Consider the following 17,563-nt stretch of genomic DNA (forward strand, 5'->3'; position numbering starts at 1 on the left):
TCGCTTCTCTCTGAACCCTTATTCTCAAGTCTTTGCCATCTCAGTTCATGGCATTCGGCTTTGTCACCAAGTTGCCCAAATCAAGCACTATGAGCCATGATTCATCTCTCTTCTTTACTTTGTATATCAATCCATAACATTTCTTAGGACTCCTTTTAGAGATTATATCCTAACTGGCCACCTTCTATCACCACTGCTGCCATCCTGATCTGTCCTCTTATCTTTGCCCACTTTTGAGCCACCTAGACTAGATTACTCTTCAACACTCACTCTATGAAACTCCATTTTCCAAATAGCAAGTGAATGAAGTCTTCTTAAGAAGTAAATGCATTTGCTAGAAAAGCACCTCAGTAGAGCTGCTTGCTCCAGAAGTAATCTCTGAGTGGGTTTGATCTTCAGCATAGCAAGAAAGCAAGCATAAAAACTAAACAAAAAGTAAATACATTTAAAACTCTCCATTGAAAGTCATTGCCAAGGCTACAAATCCTAATGTGGGCTGGTTTTTGTTTTTTCCCTCATCTCTTATTTTTGTCACTACTTTATTTCTACTTCAGAAGATGACCTTTCTATTTTTTAAGTGGTCCAGGTTTCTTTTTGCCTTCAGGCACTGCACAGAACATTTCTTGTTCCTGTAATGCAGTTCTAGATCCTGTGTAGATAACTCAAAAAGGTTCTAGTTTATAGGCAACCGTGCAAAGAGGTGTAGTAGGCAGTCTTCCACCTAGAAGTCCAAAGTAGTTCTGCCAAGATGTAAGCTCTAAATGGTTACCTTACCCATCTTACCTTATCTATCTTTTTTGTAGTTAAAACTCCAATTCCTACATCATACTTGGACATTACTTAGGTAGTGCCTCCCAGTTTTGTTTTGTCTTTTTTTTGAATGAATGAATGAATGAATGAACAAACTGAAAGAATAACCTGCATTGTTTGTTCTTACCTTTAGCTTAGGAGATGCCAAGTGGGAGATAAGTGGCCTGTGACAAACCTGTGTGGAACTGGTGGGCTCCTAAAGATACCTGTAGTCTTTGTTTTGCTTCAGTGAATATGATGGGGCCTTCTCCCTTAATCCTGTAGTACAAAGAGACTAAGTTCAGACCCACCAAACTCATACTCGCTACAAATGACAAGCCTACCAAGTAGAGCTCAAAATTATTTGGTAGTTGTTTTTCTTTTTCTCCTCTCTTCGTTTTTTTCTTTCTCCCTTCAATTCCCTTCCTGTCTCTGTCTCTGTCTCTGTCTCTGTCTCTCTCTCTGTATTTGTGTAATGTGAGGGCTTGAACTTAGGGCTTGGGTGTTCTCCCTTAACATTTTCCCTGGAGACCACTGGTACAATTCTGTAGAGGTCATTTTCCTTTTCCTTTAACATCTAAATAGTGTTCATTATTTTTTCATTCAGTGTCATGTGTTCATGAATCTAGGTTATTTCCAATAGTTTGTGATTGTAGGTAATGCAGAATTGTATAAGTTTATGCATATGTGCTTTTGTACTGTTGGAAATTTTATCTTCATGTTAAATTCCTAGTGATACAATTGCTGGGTCAAAGAGTAATTGCTTTATACCGTTTCCCTTACATTGTGACTTGCAGTGTCGTTCCCCTCCCCTCTCCCCCCCCCCCCCACCCCCCCCAGAACATTTTCCCCACAATAGTGGGGAAGAATGTGTGTGGTTTATTTGTGCATACCAAATAAAAAAGCTTGCCTTGGTATCCAGCGTATCTCTGCTTGCTCTCTCATCACAATCCTCTTTGTTGGTATGTCAGCTTTAATGCCAAGCTTATGGAGTTGGTTTGTTTCAAGAGTCAGATGCAGCAATTTTTATTTTTTTTTTACTGGGTTTAGCATATACTTTTACTCTGAAGTTTTGTAAATAGAATTTCATTATTGTCCAGTCTTACCATCACACTTTGGGGAATTAATAGAAACAAGTAATTGGGGAAATAATTGTAAGTGAGCTAGGAAATGGATGACAGAGCGTGTGTGTGTTGTGTGTGTGTGTTGTGTGTGTGTGTGTGTGTGTGTGTGTGTTTGTGTGTGTAAATAACAGGAAAAACCTTGAGAAATAGAATTGCCAGCACTGTTGCAGTATACTGGGGTAGAAGGAGAGAAGCTGGGCTTTGTGGGAAACGTTTATATTTTTGTATGTTTACAATGGTTGAGTTTTCTATCACCCACCCTAAGGAGTCTCAACAGTTGTGTGTGTGTGTGTGTGTGTGTGTGTGTGTGTACGCGTGCGTGTGTGTTGCAGTACTGAGACTAGAACTTAGTATCTCATGCTCTTGCTCAGCTTTCTTGCTCATGGCTAGCATTCTTTTTTTTTTTTAATTATTATGAAGGTGATGATCAGGGTGGTTACAGTTACATAAGTAAGGTAATGAGTACATTTCTCTTTAAACACTGTTGCCCTCTCCCTCATTTTCTCTAGCTTACCCCTCTCTACTCCTCCTCTCCCCCCAAGTTGTATAGTTCATTTCCAACATGGTATCAAGTGAATAGCATTGTTACATTACTTCATCTTTTGTCCTGCAGTTTCTGGGAGTCCCTGTCCCTTCTGGGAATCAGATAAACTTACATTCAAGACAAAGGGTACAGAAAACTAAAAGAAAAGAAAAGAAAAGAAATAACTGCATTCAGGATATAATAAGAACCTCTTGTTTCCAATTCTTAGAGTTCCTGTTGATGTGCTTTATTATCTATGGTCCTGTGCGCTTAGCCATTGAACTACGGAAATGTGGAACACTTCATGAATTTGCATGTCATCCTTGTGCAGGGGCCATGCTCATCTTCTCTGTATTGTTCCAGCGTTAGTATATGTGCTGCCCAAGCAAGCACTCATGGCTAGCATTCTGTCACTTGAACTATGCCTCCAGGCTGACATTTTGCTAGCTAATTAGAGCTGGAGTCGTGTGGACTTTTGTGCTTGTGCTGACTTCAAACCATGGTCCTCCATGTCTCAACCTCCTGAGTAGCTAGGACTACAGGTGTGAACCACAATTATCTGACTCAGTCACACTTTTAGAATTGAGAAAAAACAGAGAACTACAAAATCAATTAAATATTGGAATTGGAAGTGGTTTAATTTAGCCTGTAAAACTTGAAGATTACGTGCTCCTTCTTTTTGCTTATAGAGGTACTTGACTGGAAAGGTTTTTAGAAACATGGCATTATTCTAATTAATCAGTTACTAGAAAGTTTCTTCTCTCCCAACTACTCTCATGCCAAATAGGTTTTGGGAACAGCAGTGTGGGGAATAGAGAGTGGGCATCTAACTGATTATTTTAAAGTTAATAAATTCTGAAGCAAGCATGTTGATGTCAATTAATGGGAACTGTTTTTCTTCCCTGAAAAGTTTTTGAAATAGCTAAATTTCTTTACTAAAATATTCAGTAATAAAAGGAAACTTTACATTTCATTACTTAATTTCCTTTCATAAAACCTGAAATATAATGCAAAAACAAAGCAACTAGATATCAGTTTCAGTTATAAGTGTAGATGCAAGAACAAAAACTAAACTTAGAAAGTAGAACTTTACAATATATGAATTCCATGAAGCTGTGGCATATATGAATTTATCCCAAGATACAGATTGCTTCAGAATCAGAAAATTTTGTCTGTATTAGGTTTTAGTTATGTGATTGTAGGTTTACTAAAACTAAGATACTTCAGTGTAAAATTTAAGTTCCTTAGAATGTATTTATCAATGAAATTTTATTACTTTATGTGAAGAAAATACTATCAAAGGAAATAGAATTGAAGAAATAGGAATACATTATTTTTGCTGGTGAGCAGACATATATATGTCAGTTCTCTAAAAATTAGATAAATAGAATGAATTATTTGGATCTCAAGAGGAATATGTATAGAATAGAGACCAAGATCTTAAAGCTGATAGGGGAAGAACATGCATTTGTGAATAATCAACAGAAGTTTTGAAAAAGGAAAAAGCTTACCTTCAAGCAAGGAATGTACCTCAGAGCTAGCGTGACCAGATCCCTGTCAGATTCCCTAAGAATTCCTCAATTAGGAAAGATAATCTGGAAATAGGTCTCACTTCTTATGAACATTTAACACGTGATAGAACATGGTATTTCAGTAAGAAGAGAATGGATTAACTAATAAATATTGGTGTAAAAGTTAGGTATCTGCTAGAAGAAATATTGTTGGGTACTCACCACATACACACACACACACACACACACACACACACACACACACACAATTAAAATGTAATGAAATATTACAATATTAGAAAATCAAGGACTGAAAACTTACAAACTGTGATAAAAATATACCAATGCATAATTTCAGTAAAACTTGATATAAATGTATAATTTCTGTATAGTAAAGACACAAAATCAATAGACCATGACTTTAACAGCCCATAGTTAATATGGCATAGGCAGTGAGTACTTATAAAATGACAGGAAAAAGTCATGTAATTGATCAGGAATTTTGTCATAGCGAGGAATGAACAATCTGAAGAGAGAGTGCAGATTCTACTGGCACATTTGCTGAAATAAGTGATCATGATTGCAGTGGGAGCTGGGATTCCCTGCCTGAGCAAAACAGCTTCTGGCAGCTCTGGAGCTCCATTTCCTGCTTCAGGAGCTGTCTGTATTTTCCAAAATAATTGTGCTGACATTTTCAATTGTTATCACTGTTGGAGATTTTGAGTCTTCATTGTGTGCCTTTCTTGTTGTGTTGCATCATGTGGTTTTTGATTTTTTTGTTGTTGTTTTTGTCTTTTGTTTTGGTTGAACTCCAGCTATGTAGGATTAGTTTTTGTGAAATTTTATTTCCTTTGGAGACAATTCCTGAACGTAGTTCACTTTAAAAGATTGCTAGTCATGGCATTAATTTTAATTAAACTGACTTGCCTTATTTAATGTTTCAAAGAAGATTTTTCATAAGATTGGGTTTTTAAAAAATCCCTGTATTCTTAATGTCTGGATTCGAAAAAATAAAGTCCAAACAAACTTTTTTCATTTAAGTCATGAATATGAGTATATATGTTTATTGTGCAATGTAATTTCAATTACAAATATGAATCTTTTTCTGCCTTTAGGAGAAATTATTTTATTTAAAAATTCATTAACAGTTGCATTCAGACCATGTATTTCTGAGCAAGCATACTGTAAGCTCAGTATGCAGGGTGGGCCTCTCAAAGAAAATGTAGAATAATAGCAGTATTACAGCATAGTAGACCATAATACAGCAAAGGATTACATTTTATAAAGTCTGTAGAACAGCACAGAGTGAATAGAATTTATCCAAGAATCTCTAGAAGTACAATTCTTTTCCTACTAGATTTCATTCCCACATAATTCGTGTAATAAAATTAGCCTTGTTAAACTGTATCAGTGATTTGTAGCATATTGACAGTTGTTCAGCCAACACTAATTTTAGAACATTTCATCAGAAACGAAACCTCTTTTGTCTATAGTATAAAATTTTCAAAGCCAGGCTTTGAAAGTACAGTAGCAAGTAGAAAGTAGCAGTATAAAAGATATTTTATATTCAGTAAAACCTTGCCAGTACTTCAGTTCTTCCCCATAGCTTAGTAAAATTTTGCTTTTTTCTCCCTAGGGAAGGGAGCTGATTATTTCGTTTTGTGTTAATGGGAGTGGTGGTTGGGAAGGCTTCTTTTGTGGTCACAGTTGTTCTGAGTCTATGCTGGTTTTCAGGGCTCTAGCTGACATGAATAATGATGGAAGAATGGATCAAGTGGAGTTTTCCATAGCTATGAAGCTTATCAAACTAAAGCTACAAGGATATCAGCTCCCCTCTGCACTTCCCCCTGTCATGAAACAGCAACCAGTTGCTATTTCTAGTGCACCAGCATTTGGTAAGTTTGGAAATGAATTGCTTCCTATATTTCATCATTATATTTTTAAAATAGATTTTTTCCCTTTTGATATTGTGAAATTCTTATGGGCAATTCTTTCTGAAAAATGATAGCTCTTTACAGAAAGGTAGTGTTAAGGAGGAGGAAGAAAAGGATTGAACCCTAGGCCTAAAGTCATCACTCTGAAAGCAGAGGTGCGGGTTGTCCATCTGGGCTACATACACCTGCAGTCTGGTGCTGCGTTTTCTGTCCCCTTCACATTGACCTTTCACATTGTTCCATGCTTACTTTGTTTTTCTGTTTCCAGAATGCCTTCCTTTCTTCTTACATGTAAACAATTCCATTGTATTATGGTATCTAGAGGAAAATATACATATATATATATATATATAATAAAAACCATATACATATTTTTTTAGTTATACAAGGGAATGATTTATTTCATACCTCTCTCTCTATATATATATATATACATCATAATGTACCCCAAGCAAATATCTCTTCCGTCATTTTTCCTCCCCTTCACCCTTTTACAATTTTTAGGAAATGGAACTGTGGCTCAAAGTGGTAGAGTGCTAGCCTTGAGCACAAGCGATAATCTGAGTTCAAGCCCCAGGATCAGCACCAAAGTGAAACAAAACAAAAAACCCACACAGTTTCAACAGGTTTCATTATTCAGTTTTCATACATGCTATATATTTTTTGATTTAATAGTAAAGGCAGTTGGCCATTATAGTAGTTTTCGGCTTTGTGTGACTATAAGCTGAGAAACACCCAGGAGGCAAGCTAACTAGATTGAGAGAGAGGGAGAGATTGATTGATTGATCTCAGAGTTCTGGAGTCTCAAGGCAAGGGTCTGCCTTGGCTCAGCTCTGGTGAGGACTTCGTGGCAGATGGTGGCACAATGGTGGGAATGTGTGTGGGAGGAAAAATCTATTCAAACAAGAAAGCAACTCAGCAGTCAGCTGCACTCTTTAGTACAACTGGCTTCTGAGAGAGCTCTGGGTCCCAAGGGAGCTGAGAGCATTTCCTCTGTGACCTCAGGGCCTCCCTCTAGCTCCCTCTTAAAGGTCCACATCTACAAGGTCCACATTGCGGAGGTGGGTGAAGCTTCTAGCATATGAACTTTTGAGGGACTCAAGCCACTATAGGTAAATTAAATTTTGTCATGGTGAAAATGGAATAGCAAAAAAACCAAACCAAAACAAAAAAAATGTTGTTATACTCATTAAAAACATCATTAAGTTTATTTTATTTTATTATTTTATTTTTTTTGCCAGTACTGGAGCTTAAACACAGGGCCTGAACACTGTCCCTGAGTTTCTTTTTGCTCAGGGCTAGCACCCTACCACTTGAGCCTTGGTACCACTTCTGGCCTTTTCTTTTTTCTGTTTTTTTTGAGTCTGGTAGTGGGGCCTGAACTCTGGGCCTGGGCACTGTCCCTCAGCTCTTCAGCTCAAGGCCAGCACTCTACCACTTGAGCCACAGCGCCACTTGGGCTTTTTTCTTTTTGCTTATGTGGTGCTGAGGAATTGAACCCAGGGCCTCATGCATGCAAGGCAAGCACTCTACCACTGAGCCACCTTCCCAGCCCCTCTTCTGGCCTTTTCTGTTTATGTGGTACTGAGGAATCAAACCCAGGGCTTCATGCATGCCAGGCAAGCACTCTCACTAAGCCACATTCCTGACCCTGTGTTTATTTATTTATTTTTTTTAAAAAACACCTTTCTCTGCCAAGTATTTTCTTTACAAATCAATTGGCAATTTGTGGCTCTGAGGTTGTCTGTAGCTGAGACTGTTTCTCTGTTTCTCCTTTAGACTTTAGCTTTTTAGATTGACTTAAATATCAAATAGTGATGGGATAAGGCATGTTATTCTTTTTTTTTTTTTTTTTTTTTTGGTCAGTCATGGGGCTTGAACTCTGGGCCTGAGCACTGTCCCTCAGCTCTTCAGCTCAAGGCTAGAGCTCCACCACTTGAGCTACAGCGCCACTTCCCGTTTTCTGGTGGTTTATTGGAGATAAGAGTTTCACGGACTTTCCTGCCTGGGCTGGCTTTGAACCACCATCCTCAGATCTCAGCCTTCTGAGTAGCTAGGATTATAGGCATGAGCCACCGGCGCCCAGTATTAAAGCATGTTATTCTTGGAGAAGTTCTTAAACAGTTTACAACAAAGCACAAAAATTGTAGATTGAGTTTTATTCCCTTTCTTCCTGGTAATCTATCTAATGATAGGTGATAAAGTGAAGTAAGTTTTGGAGGAGGGCATGAATGGCCAAGATTTTGGTCAGGACCCCTGTGTTAAAACAGTTTGGTCTTGGGTTTTCTTTTTGGTCTTCTAGCACTACAAGAGAGGAGAGAAGGAACCCATTAACATCCCATTTCCTTTTGTACTCCATTCAAACTTACGTGTCAGCAATTCTTCCTCTAATGTTTATTTTATTTTCACCAATTCCATTCGGATCTAGGAATTTCAACTATAAATATTGCTGATTTATTTTTAGGAAGTTGTGGCAAGGGTCTTATAGTCACTTACAAAACCTGTTACTGCTACTAAGGGAACCTACCAGAGTTTCTGACCTGATATTCTATAAATCCGCCAGCTCTTTCTTCCCTTAGGCTTCTCCCTGGCTTTCCTCATCTTGTTCTCATCACATCCATCTGCATAAGCTATTGTCTAGTGAATAAACCATGAAAGCATTAGATGGGTTTAAAATTATGATTTTGATCTAGGTTGCCAAAGTGCACTAAAAAACAAAAACAAAAACAAAAAAAACCTACCTCATCTTTGCTTATATTTTTAGTTCCACCTCTCAATTCTACCTAAGTAGTGGTGACTTAGATCTGGGTGGCAATAATATGGTGGTTAGATTAGATTCATTTTTTCTTTATTTTGGAAACATAAAAAGGATTTGTCAGGACTTTTATTATCACAATTCTGTATCTGCATACAGCATATGTGATGAACCTCACCCTCTTTATCACCCTTTTCAGGGATTTAATTCATTTTCTAATTAAAAGTTGGCCTATTGAGTGGGTGTAGCTAAGTAGTAAAACATATGCTTAGCATACATGAAGTGCTGGATTCAATTCCCAGCATCAGAAAAGAAAAGGAAATGAAAAGTTTTGTTTTTTCATTGTATAAGGAAAATAGATACCAATTAAAAATTGACAATGTAAAAAGATTTGAAGAAAAAAGCGAAAATTATTAAATGTTTTACCTAGGAACAACATCTCTCATTCATATACATATATATATATATATAAACTATTTTTAAATCCTGCATAAGTAATATATGAACTTGAGTTGGGTCCTGGAGGCTCATGCCTATAATTCTAGCTACTCAGGAGGCTGAGATCTGAGGGTTGCAGTTCGAAGCCAGCCCTGCAAGAAAGTCCATGAACCACTTCATCTCCAATTAACCACCAGAAAACTGGAAGTGGTGCTGTGGTTCAAACTGGTAGAGCATTAGCCTTGAGTGAAGAAAGCTGAGGGACAGCACCCAGGCCCTGAGTACAAGCCCCACAACTGGCAAAAGGAATAGAGAAGCAAAAATATATAAAAATCTAATAGTGCAGAGGGAAGGAATTGGGTATCTGATGTAGTCAAGATCAGGAGAATCCCAACAACTATCAAGTATTCACAAGAAAACCCATCCAGCTATTCTGAAAGCAGAGGCATTATGCTCAGCACAGGGATGCTCGTGAGAAGACCTGGAAGATGTGAGCCCCCAGGAACTCACCTAACTCATTGGGGAGATGGCTCAGTGGTAGAGATTCGCCTACCCTACTACACGAGGCTATGGAATCCATCCCAGCACTACCCAAACCAAACCAACAAATAAAACCTAGCTCATTAAAGCTTCCATTTGGAACAGAGCCTCATCCTGAAAAATATGTGGGAGTGGAATCACAATTGAGCAGTGCAGGGATATAGACAACGGAAAGTGGAGGAGGACGAAGACAGGGACCAGAAATCCCAGAGTGCAAGGCTCCTTTAAAAATCAGCAATAGAAAGTAAGAAGCAAGACCAAATCCCACACAGTGTTAGAACAAAAGGGATATAGACCCAAATAACACCTAATTTAAAAATTGCAGAATAAGTTGGCAGAACTCAGGAAAGAAAGGGAAGACTAAACAAGAAGCATCATCAAAGATCCCATCTGTCTGTAGAGAAGTAAAAGAAAAATGAACTTTATAGTTGAAAGGAAAAGTATGTAAAGGTGTCAAGAACTAGCAAATATCAGAAGCAAAGGAAATTGAATGTGTGGTTCATAGAAGTCTCTAAAGAAGAAAACCCAGTCAGGGGAACATAAAAATGGTAAAATGAATTCAAGACAACTTTCTTGAAATAAAAAGATTTTGGGCTATATTTAAAAGACAGTATCATGTGCCTAAAAATAATGTCCTGGAAAACCTGGAAATAAGAGGGGGTGGGGGGAGGGAAGGAGCCAGGTGCAGTAGCTCATGTCTATAATCCCAAACTACTTGGGAGCTGAATGTCAGGAGGAATGTGGTTTGAGGTTAGTATTGTGGCTTATTAACAGGATACCATCGCAACAAACAGGCTAGGTGTGGTGATAACACACCTACAGTTCTGGGAACATGGAATTCACAGGGAAGAGTACAGTCTAAGGCCAACCTACAAAAAGAAAGGAGCCCCTAGTTGAAAAATAACCTAGCAGCAAAAGAAATGACATGAGCTTCTGGCTCCAGCAGCAGGGTGCCTGCCTAGCAAGCACGAGGCCCTGATTTCAAATCTCAAAATCTCAATATTGCCAAAAGGAAAAAGGAAAGGAAAAAATTATTTGGGCCTATAGAAAAAGAAGGGATATGACTTATATGGGAAGGAAAAGTAGATTATTTTCAGACTTTTTTGACAGCAGTGTTTCATGCCAGAAGAAAATGAGAGTAACATAGAATTCTTAGAGCTAAGATAGAATTCTTGAGCTAAGGATTTTATGTCCAGAAAAAGTTGACTTTCAAGCAGAAAGAATATAGACACTCTGTTACCAACTTGTAAGAATTCAAGGAACATTGAATGAGTTAAGAAATCATTAGAGAATTAGCTCTATTTTCACCTACTCACTTACCTAGTGATCTGACTCCTTGCTCTGTTCACTCAAAGACTTAGAAACAATAGTCAACCCAGCAACAGTGAGCATCTCCAGTGTCTAGACTGTGAACTAGGGAAATACCATTTCTCACTAAAGGAAACCTTTTTCTGGGATAAACAGCTGATTGTTGTACTGGATCGTGAAATGTACGTGACAAGCTTGGAAGGGTTAACTATATAATGAGGTTAGCCAGGAAGCTATGGGAGTATTTGGTACCGTGATGCCAGAAGTCTCAAGCCAGCCTGAAGAGGCTCAGGGTGCTCTAAGATAGAATGGTTTGAGCCCTGGTAACAACATGTGTCTTGCATTAAAACTAAATATGAATGAATCATTGGTCTGATAATGACACAAGTTTTAAAAGAATAACTTACTTTAAGAGAATTAAAAATCATTATATTAAAAATAGGGAGGTAACAAAAATCAAGCACTTTTTCCACATTTTTTTCCTGTTCGAGCTGTATACCAAAATAACTTCTTTTTAGAAGTACTCTTTATAAAAAGTATTGCAGCTAAGAAACAGCAAAGAGGTGGTAGGATTAGAGTGTCAATGTTTTTCAATTCCCTATGAATGAATGCATAAAAGCATTAAGCACCAATGAATGCCAAGATCACAAAGAGGTGACACATATTATGTGCTGTCTATAGTCTTAACAAAGAGAGCCAGTCCAAGTCTGAGACAGGCTTTGGATCGAACCATCTATTTTCAGGAAACATAGGAGATAGAGGAAAATGTTGAAATGTACACTGAATGAAAATCAGAAGAATCAAGACTGCAAAACTAGATTACATAGCATGGATCCTTCTTTGATAAGCTGTGAGGAAAAGTTACAGCAAAGAGGGTCTCTAGATGGGCAGAAATTCAGTGGACATTTCAGTAGTGGGGTTTTCAAGCACAGCAGAATGAAGCAACAGATCCTTCTTGCTACAAGAATAGACAAAATTGGCAAAAACAACATTTTAGTATTGTGCAAATCAAAGGCATACAACTGTCTGAGAATCATTTATGCTTGAAAAAATGCTAAGATACAGGTATGAACCAAGGGAAAGTAGAAGTTGTTCCCTAGGTCCAACCCCTTAGCAGGATTAGCCTTGAGGGTCTGCCAGGGATGGGGCAGTCCTAAGGGACAGTGGTAAGTACTGGTAGCCCTTGCTGCTTGCTTGTTTTGGAGTGAGGGTGATGCCTGTGTCCAGCAGCTTTTGTCAGTGGAAGTGACCATCTTGGCAGCAGCTGGGCGGATAGGGCATGTGACTAGTGTAAAGAAGTTGCAGTCGTGGTCAGGATAGATACATAAATTCTTGGTTGAGCCTGTGTACATGAGATGAATGTGGGTCCAAGCTAGCTGCAAACCACTAGGCAGTCCTTAAGCCATGCATATATGCAGAGAATATATGGAAGGACCCTATGAAACAAAGGGATTAAAGTTGAGACAAAAAAAGAGAAATAATTGTATTTATTTCTATTACTTCTTCAATTATTTAGGATGTATTTATAAAGAGGTATTTTCCCTCATCAAACATTTGGCTACCATGAAGGATAGGAAAGGCATGTTAGGTGTTTTGGGGGTAGAATGGCTGTCATCTTCTCCTTTCTCCCTCCTTCTCTTCTTCTTCCTCCTCCTCCTCCTCCTGTGCCTCCTTCTCCTCCTCCTGTTCCTCCTTTTCCTCTTCCTCCTCCTCCTTCTCTTCTTCCTGTTCCTCCTTCTCCTCTTCCTCTTCCTCTTCTCATTCTCCTCTCCTTCCTTCTCCTTTTTCTAATTACTCCTTTTACTAGTTAAAAATACAATGAATTATAAACTGGATTCCCACGTCTCATGCCTATAATCCTACCTATTCAGGAGGCTGAGATCTGGAGGATTATGGTTTGAAGCTAGCCTAGACAGAAAAGTCCTCAAGACTCCATTGCCAAATAACCAAAAGTGGTAGAGCATCAGCCCAGAGCAAGCAAGCCAAGAAAGCCCAAGGCCCTGAATTCAATCTTTGGTATTGGCAAAAAAAAAAAAAAAAAGAATTTAATAATAATAGATTACCTAGTATCTTCCTATGGGAACCAATTAAGTTTTAAAAAGTTGATTTTTTTTTTTTTGGTCGGTCATGGGGCTTGAACTCTGGGCCAGGGCTCTGTCCCTCAGCTCTTCATTTCAAGGCTAGCGCTCTATTTGAGCCACAGCACCACTTCCAGTTTTCTGGTGGTTTATTGGAGATAAGAGTCTCATAAATTTTCCTGCCCAGGCTGGCTTTCAACCATGATCCTCAGATCTCAGCCTCCTGAGTAGCTAGGATTACAGGAATGAGTCACCAGCACCCAACAAAAAGTTGATTTTTAAATAGCATTTTGAATTCATAGAGGTACTTATGGTAGCTTTAAGTCTACTGTCATTGTTTTTTCTTGTCACTATTATTAAAGTTTATTGATTCTCATTTTGATCAGTCACTCTTTTTATTTATTTTTTTGGTCGGTTGTGGGGCTTGAACTCTGGCCTGGGTGCTGTCCCTCAGCTCTTCAGCTCAAGGCTAGAACTCTACCAGTTCAGCCAGCACCGCTTCTGGTTTTCTGGTGGTTAATTGGAGATAAGAGTATCATGGACTTTCTTGCCTGGGCTGGCTTTGAACCATGATAATCAGACCTCTGCCTCCTGAACAGCTAGGATTATAGGCGTGAGCCACTGGTGCCCAGCTTTGATCAGTCCCTCTTTAAGCTGGGTCTAGGGTCCTTTGAAGATAATACGTAGTGTAATTTTTTTATATTTCTCAAAAATAATTAATTTGAGGCTAGAGTCGCATGTATTTGCTTAAACCAAGGTCTTCCTGTTTATGCTTTCCATATAGTTAGGACATGCTACCACACCTAGTTTTATTGGTTGAAATAGGAGGAGGGTCTCAAATTTCTTGTCCTGCTTGGTCTCAAATTGGGATCCTCCCAATCTCCACCTAGTAGCTCATGCTCAGGCATGAGTCACTACACTAGATGCTAAATTTTTGTTTTTCAGTTCTGGGTATCAAACCCATTGTGAAACCCAGAGCCTTGTATATACTAGGCAACCACTTAACAGCGAGCTACACTCCCAGCTATGAAACCATATTGTTATAAGGGAAACATGGAGAAGTGGTTTTCTACATATATCAGTACTGGGTTACTGAATGCTGAAATGTGACTGGATGTGAATTTCCTTAGGATTTTTTTTTTCTTTGAAGGTATAGGAGGTATTGCCAGCATGCCACCACTTACAGCTGTTGCTCCCGTGCCAATGGGATCCATCCCAGTTGTTGGAATGTCTCCGCCCTTAGTATCTTCTGTTCCTCCCGCAGCAGTGCCTCCTCTGGCTAATGGGGCGCCCCCTGTCATCCAGCCTCTGCCTGCATTTGCTCATCCTGGTACGTGATCTGCCCAAAGCATAGGCTGAATTTCCACAGCTTGTAATCTGCTGTTCATTCTTGTTAAACCTTTTGTTACTTTCTGATTTATACTTGTTATATTTTACTCTAGAAGAAAGTATCTTAATTTTGTCTGTTTAATCTCTCCTTCTTTCTCTGTTTTCCTGATACATGAAATAGTGTCTTACATGGTAGTTTAGAGAAATGGGAAAGTACTGGAGTCATAGCTCTCTCAGGACCTCTGTGGACAAGGTTGAACTCAACAGTGAAAGCCCAGAGCATCATTTCCTTTCAAGGGCATGATAAGAGCAGCTGAAGTTGAACAGTGAACATCTTATATTTTCCTGAATTAATGCTATGAATTACTAATACGCAAACCAGTCCCTTAGGAATAGAACTATGTGGTAGAGAAAAATGAGCACTGTGGGGTTTTGTTTTGTTTTGCTTTTATCAAGTAGAGTAACTCAGGCAGAAGGGGGCTGCTAGTCAATTAAGTGGCTAAATATATTACAGCTTGCTTAATTGAAGGAAAGGATTTAGGTCCTGGTTTAATTGCATTTTGAGACTTTATTGAAACGCTGTTCTTTTAGTTAACAGAAAGCATAACTATAGATATAGATAGCCTTCGTTTTTTAAATTGTTTGGAAATGTCTGAGTAAACGTTGAATATTGAGGAAGAGTATGTTCTTTAGCATTATATTTGAGACATTATTTCTGTATCTGAACTACCCTTGATATATTATATGTGTCAGGCTATATCTCAAGTTATGATGATGATGCTCTTTCATTTAGATCTTGTCACATGTACTTCATATGTGACAGGGACTGCAAATTGGATAGCAGTCAAGAAAGTACAGGCAGTTGTTCTTGTAGTATAAGCAAATCCCAGTGCTCTGAGGCTTGTTTTCTTTAGTGGCTCATGGTAAACGTTGCCAAGACAGGAGTGAGGGTGACGGTAAACAGGGGGGCCAAGGATCAGGGTGTGTTTTTCCTGACACACAACTAATTAGGTCGAGTGAGAATCAGACACAAAAGCCGTCCCTCCCTAGTATTGAATGTCATCTGGCCAAGACTTGGCAACCGCAACTTCTTGACTCTTACATCTGGAACTAATTCTTTAGCTCCTTCCATGACAAGAAATGCAGTCTTAAATGTTGAAACTGTTATTTCACTAACTATTTGACCAAACCCTATAAAATGTGGTAGTAAACGCTCAATGAAGAGAAAACTTTGATAGTTGTCAGCATTACTAGTCAGTAAGGTGATTCTCATTAGAAAAGGTAAATCTTGAAACAAAGATTTTTGGCAAAAGGACAATGTGTGATTGGGGAATAATTCTTAAGTCTAGACTAGAAATAAAATTGGGGTTCTTTTAGTCTTAGGTATTTATCTTGTTTATTATTTTCCTACAACTTTATGATTATTTTAATTTTTGTAAATAGAGGAAAGTTTCTTATCTGTATAGAATTAAAATCATTCAACATTGATTTTACAGCAGCCACTTTGCCAAAGAGTTCTTCCTTCAGTAGATCTGGTCCAGGGTCACAATTAAACACTAAATTACAGAAGGCACAATCATTTGATGTGGCCAGGTAAGCTTGTTTGAGTTTGGTTAAAGCTGTTAGCCCATAAAACTTAAAAAGTAATTATATGTATCCTTTATTTGCTATCTTCTTTAGTATTGTAGACTGCCAAAATAATGTTTGAAATTTTAGGTAATGTCACTAGGAGTTTTTTGTTGCAGCAATCACAGGATCAAATACATTCTATTTTCTTAAAGGCTTTGGGTATTTTTCTTTTCTTTCTTTTCTTTTTTAGGGTGATAAAATGATAGTAGTAGAGGTCAGAGGGTAGACCAGTGCATATCATGTATAAAGCCTAGGTTCAATCCTAGCACCAATAAAAAGAAAAAAAATTTTAAAGAACTATTTTGTGTTTATTATTTAAAGTTAATATATAATTTTTTTCTATGAAGATTAAAGCCATATTTGGTCTTAGCTTTAATTCTGTCTCGGATAATTTCATAAAGTTGATGTGGCTTATTAATAAAGCCCAAGGATGGTATTTGTTTTGTATTGGTGCCTGTCCTGGGGTTGAACTCAGGGTCTAGGCTCTGTTCCTGAGCTTTTGTGCTGAAGGATTGCTTGTACTCTATCACATGAACCACAGCTCCATTTCTGGGGTTTTGGTAGTTAATGGGAGATAAGAGTCTCACTAACTTTCCTTCCGGGTCTGGCTTTGAACCATGATCCTCAGAGCTTAGTCTCCTAAGTAACTAAAATTACAGGCATAAGCCACTGGTGGCTGGCAAAGGCCAAGTTTTATTTTATTTTATTATTTATTTATTTTTATTTTTTGGTCCCATCCTGGGGCCTGAACTCTGAGCTTGGGCGCTGTCCCTCAGCTCTTCAGCTCAAGGCTAGCCTTCTACCACTTGAGCCACAGCGCCACTTCCGGCTTTTTTCTTTTTTCTTATATGGTGCTGAAGAATGGAACCCGGGGCCTCAGGCATGCAAGGCAAGTGCTCTACCACTGAGCCACCTTCCCAGCCCAAAAGGCCAAGTTTTATAAAGCAGATTATTTACAGTTCACTTTAATCAAATATGTGTCTCAATATTGGGGAAAATGGCCTTATTGTTTATATTTTGGCAGATATGCCTTCTTATTATCTTTCATTTTTATTTTCTTTTGCCCCTAATTTTTTCTTCGCATACTACTACAGTAAACTAACAAATTAAGTCTCTTTTTGAGAATCTCTTTTTGTCTTCAAACTTTTCAAATGAAGAGGATGTAAAAATGAAGGTCATCTAGCTTTTCTTTTTAGTCTTCTCTAGAAAAAGTGAATCAAGTGATTTTCTTCCTTTGAAGATAAAATGTTGAATATTTTTTAAAAAATGATATAAAGAAAATCCATAAGCTGAAAAAATACTGTGCCAAAAGCTTTATACACATGAACTCACTCTACACAGGTTGACTAGACTCAGAGAAATTAAGGAACTTGCACTTATCAGTGTTAGTTGTTTTTTATTTTAATTTTTAAAATGTGTTCTGTAAATTTTTTCTAAAAACGTCAATTCATTCTAGTATGTGGGTATTTGTTATTTTAGTTATGATTTTACTCTTTAAGATGGCTAAACATTTATTTTATTTTATTTTATTTTTGTCAGTCATGGGGCCTGAACTCTGGGCCTGGGCACTGTCCCTCAGCTCTTCAGCTCAAGGCTAGTGCTCTA

At 38.1% G+C, this 17,563-nt stretch overlaps 1 protein-coding gene and 1 non-coding gene across 6 annotated transcripts in view; one reads left to right on the plus strand and one right to left on the minus strand.

Annotated features, from left to right (window-relative positions):
• Positions 1-17,563, plus strand: part of Itsn1 (intersectin 1) — a 189,235-nt gene that overhangs the window by 57,463 nt on the left and 114,209 nt on the right. For all 5 annotated transcript variants that reach the window (XM_070030617.1, XM_070030612.1, XM_070030615.1 and 2 more), the window contains exons 5-7: positions 5,682-5,842; positions 14,151-14,330; positions 15,826-15,922. In XM_070030617.1, the coding sequence (XP_069886718.1) occupies positions 5,682-5,842; positions 14,151-14,330; positions 15,826-15,922 (438 nt within the window). The remainder of the gene's footprint in view (positions 1-5,681; positions 5,843-14,150; positions 14,331-15,825; positions 15,923-17,563) is intronic.
• LOC138832760 (U6 spliceosomal RNA) lies at positions 2,723-2,829 on the minus strand. The gene has a single exon (XR_011373688.1). It is a non-coding gene; the product is annotated as a U6 spliceosomal RNA (small nuclear RNA).

Source organism: Dipodomys merriami, unplaced genomic scaffold (assembly GCF_024711535.1).
Source record: "Dipodomys merriami isolate MVZ:Mamm:240054 unplaced genomic scaffold, mDipMer1.0.p SCAF_2, whole genome shotgun sequence".
NCBI lineage: Eukaryota > Metazoa > Chordata > Mammalia > Rodentia > Heteromyidae > Dipodomys > Dipodomys merriami.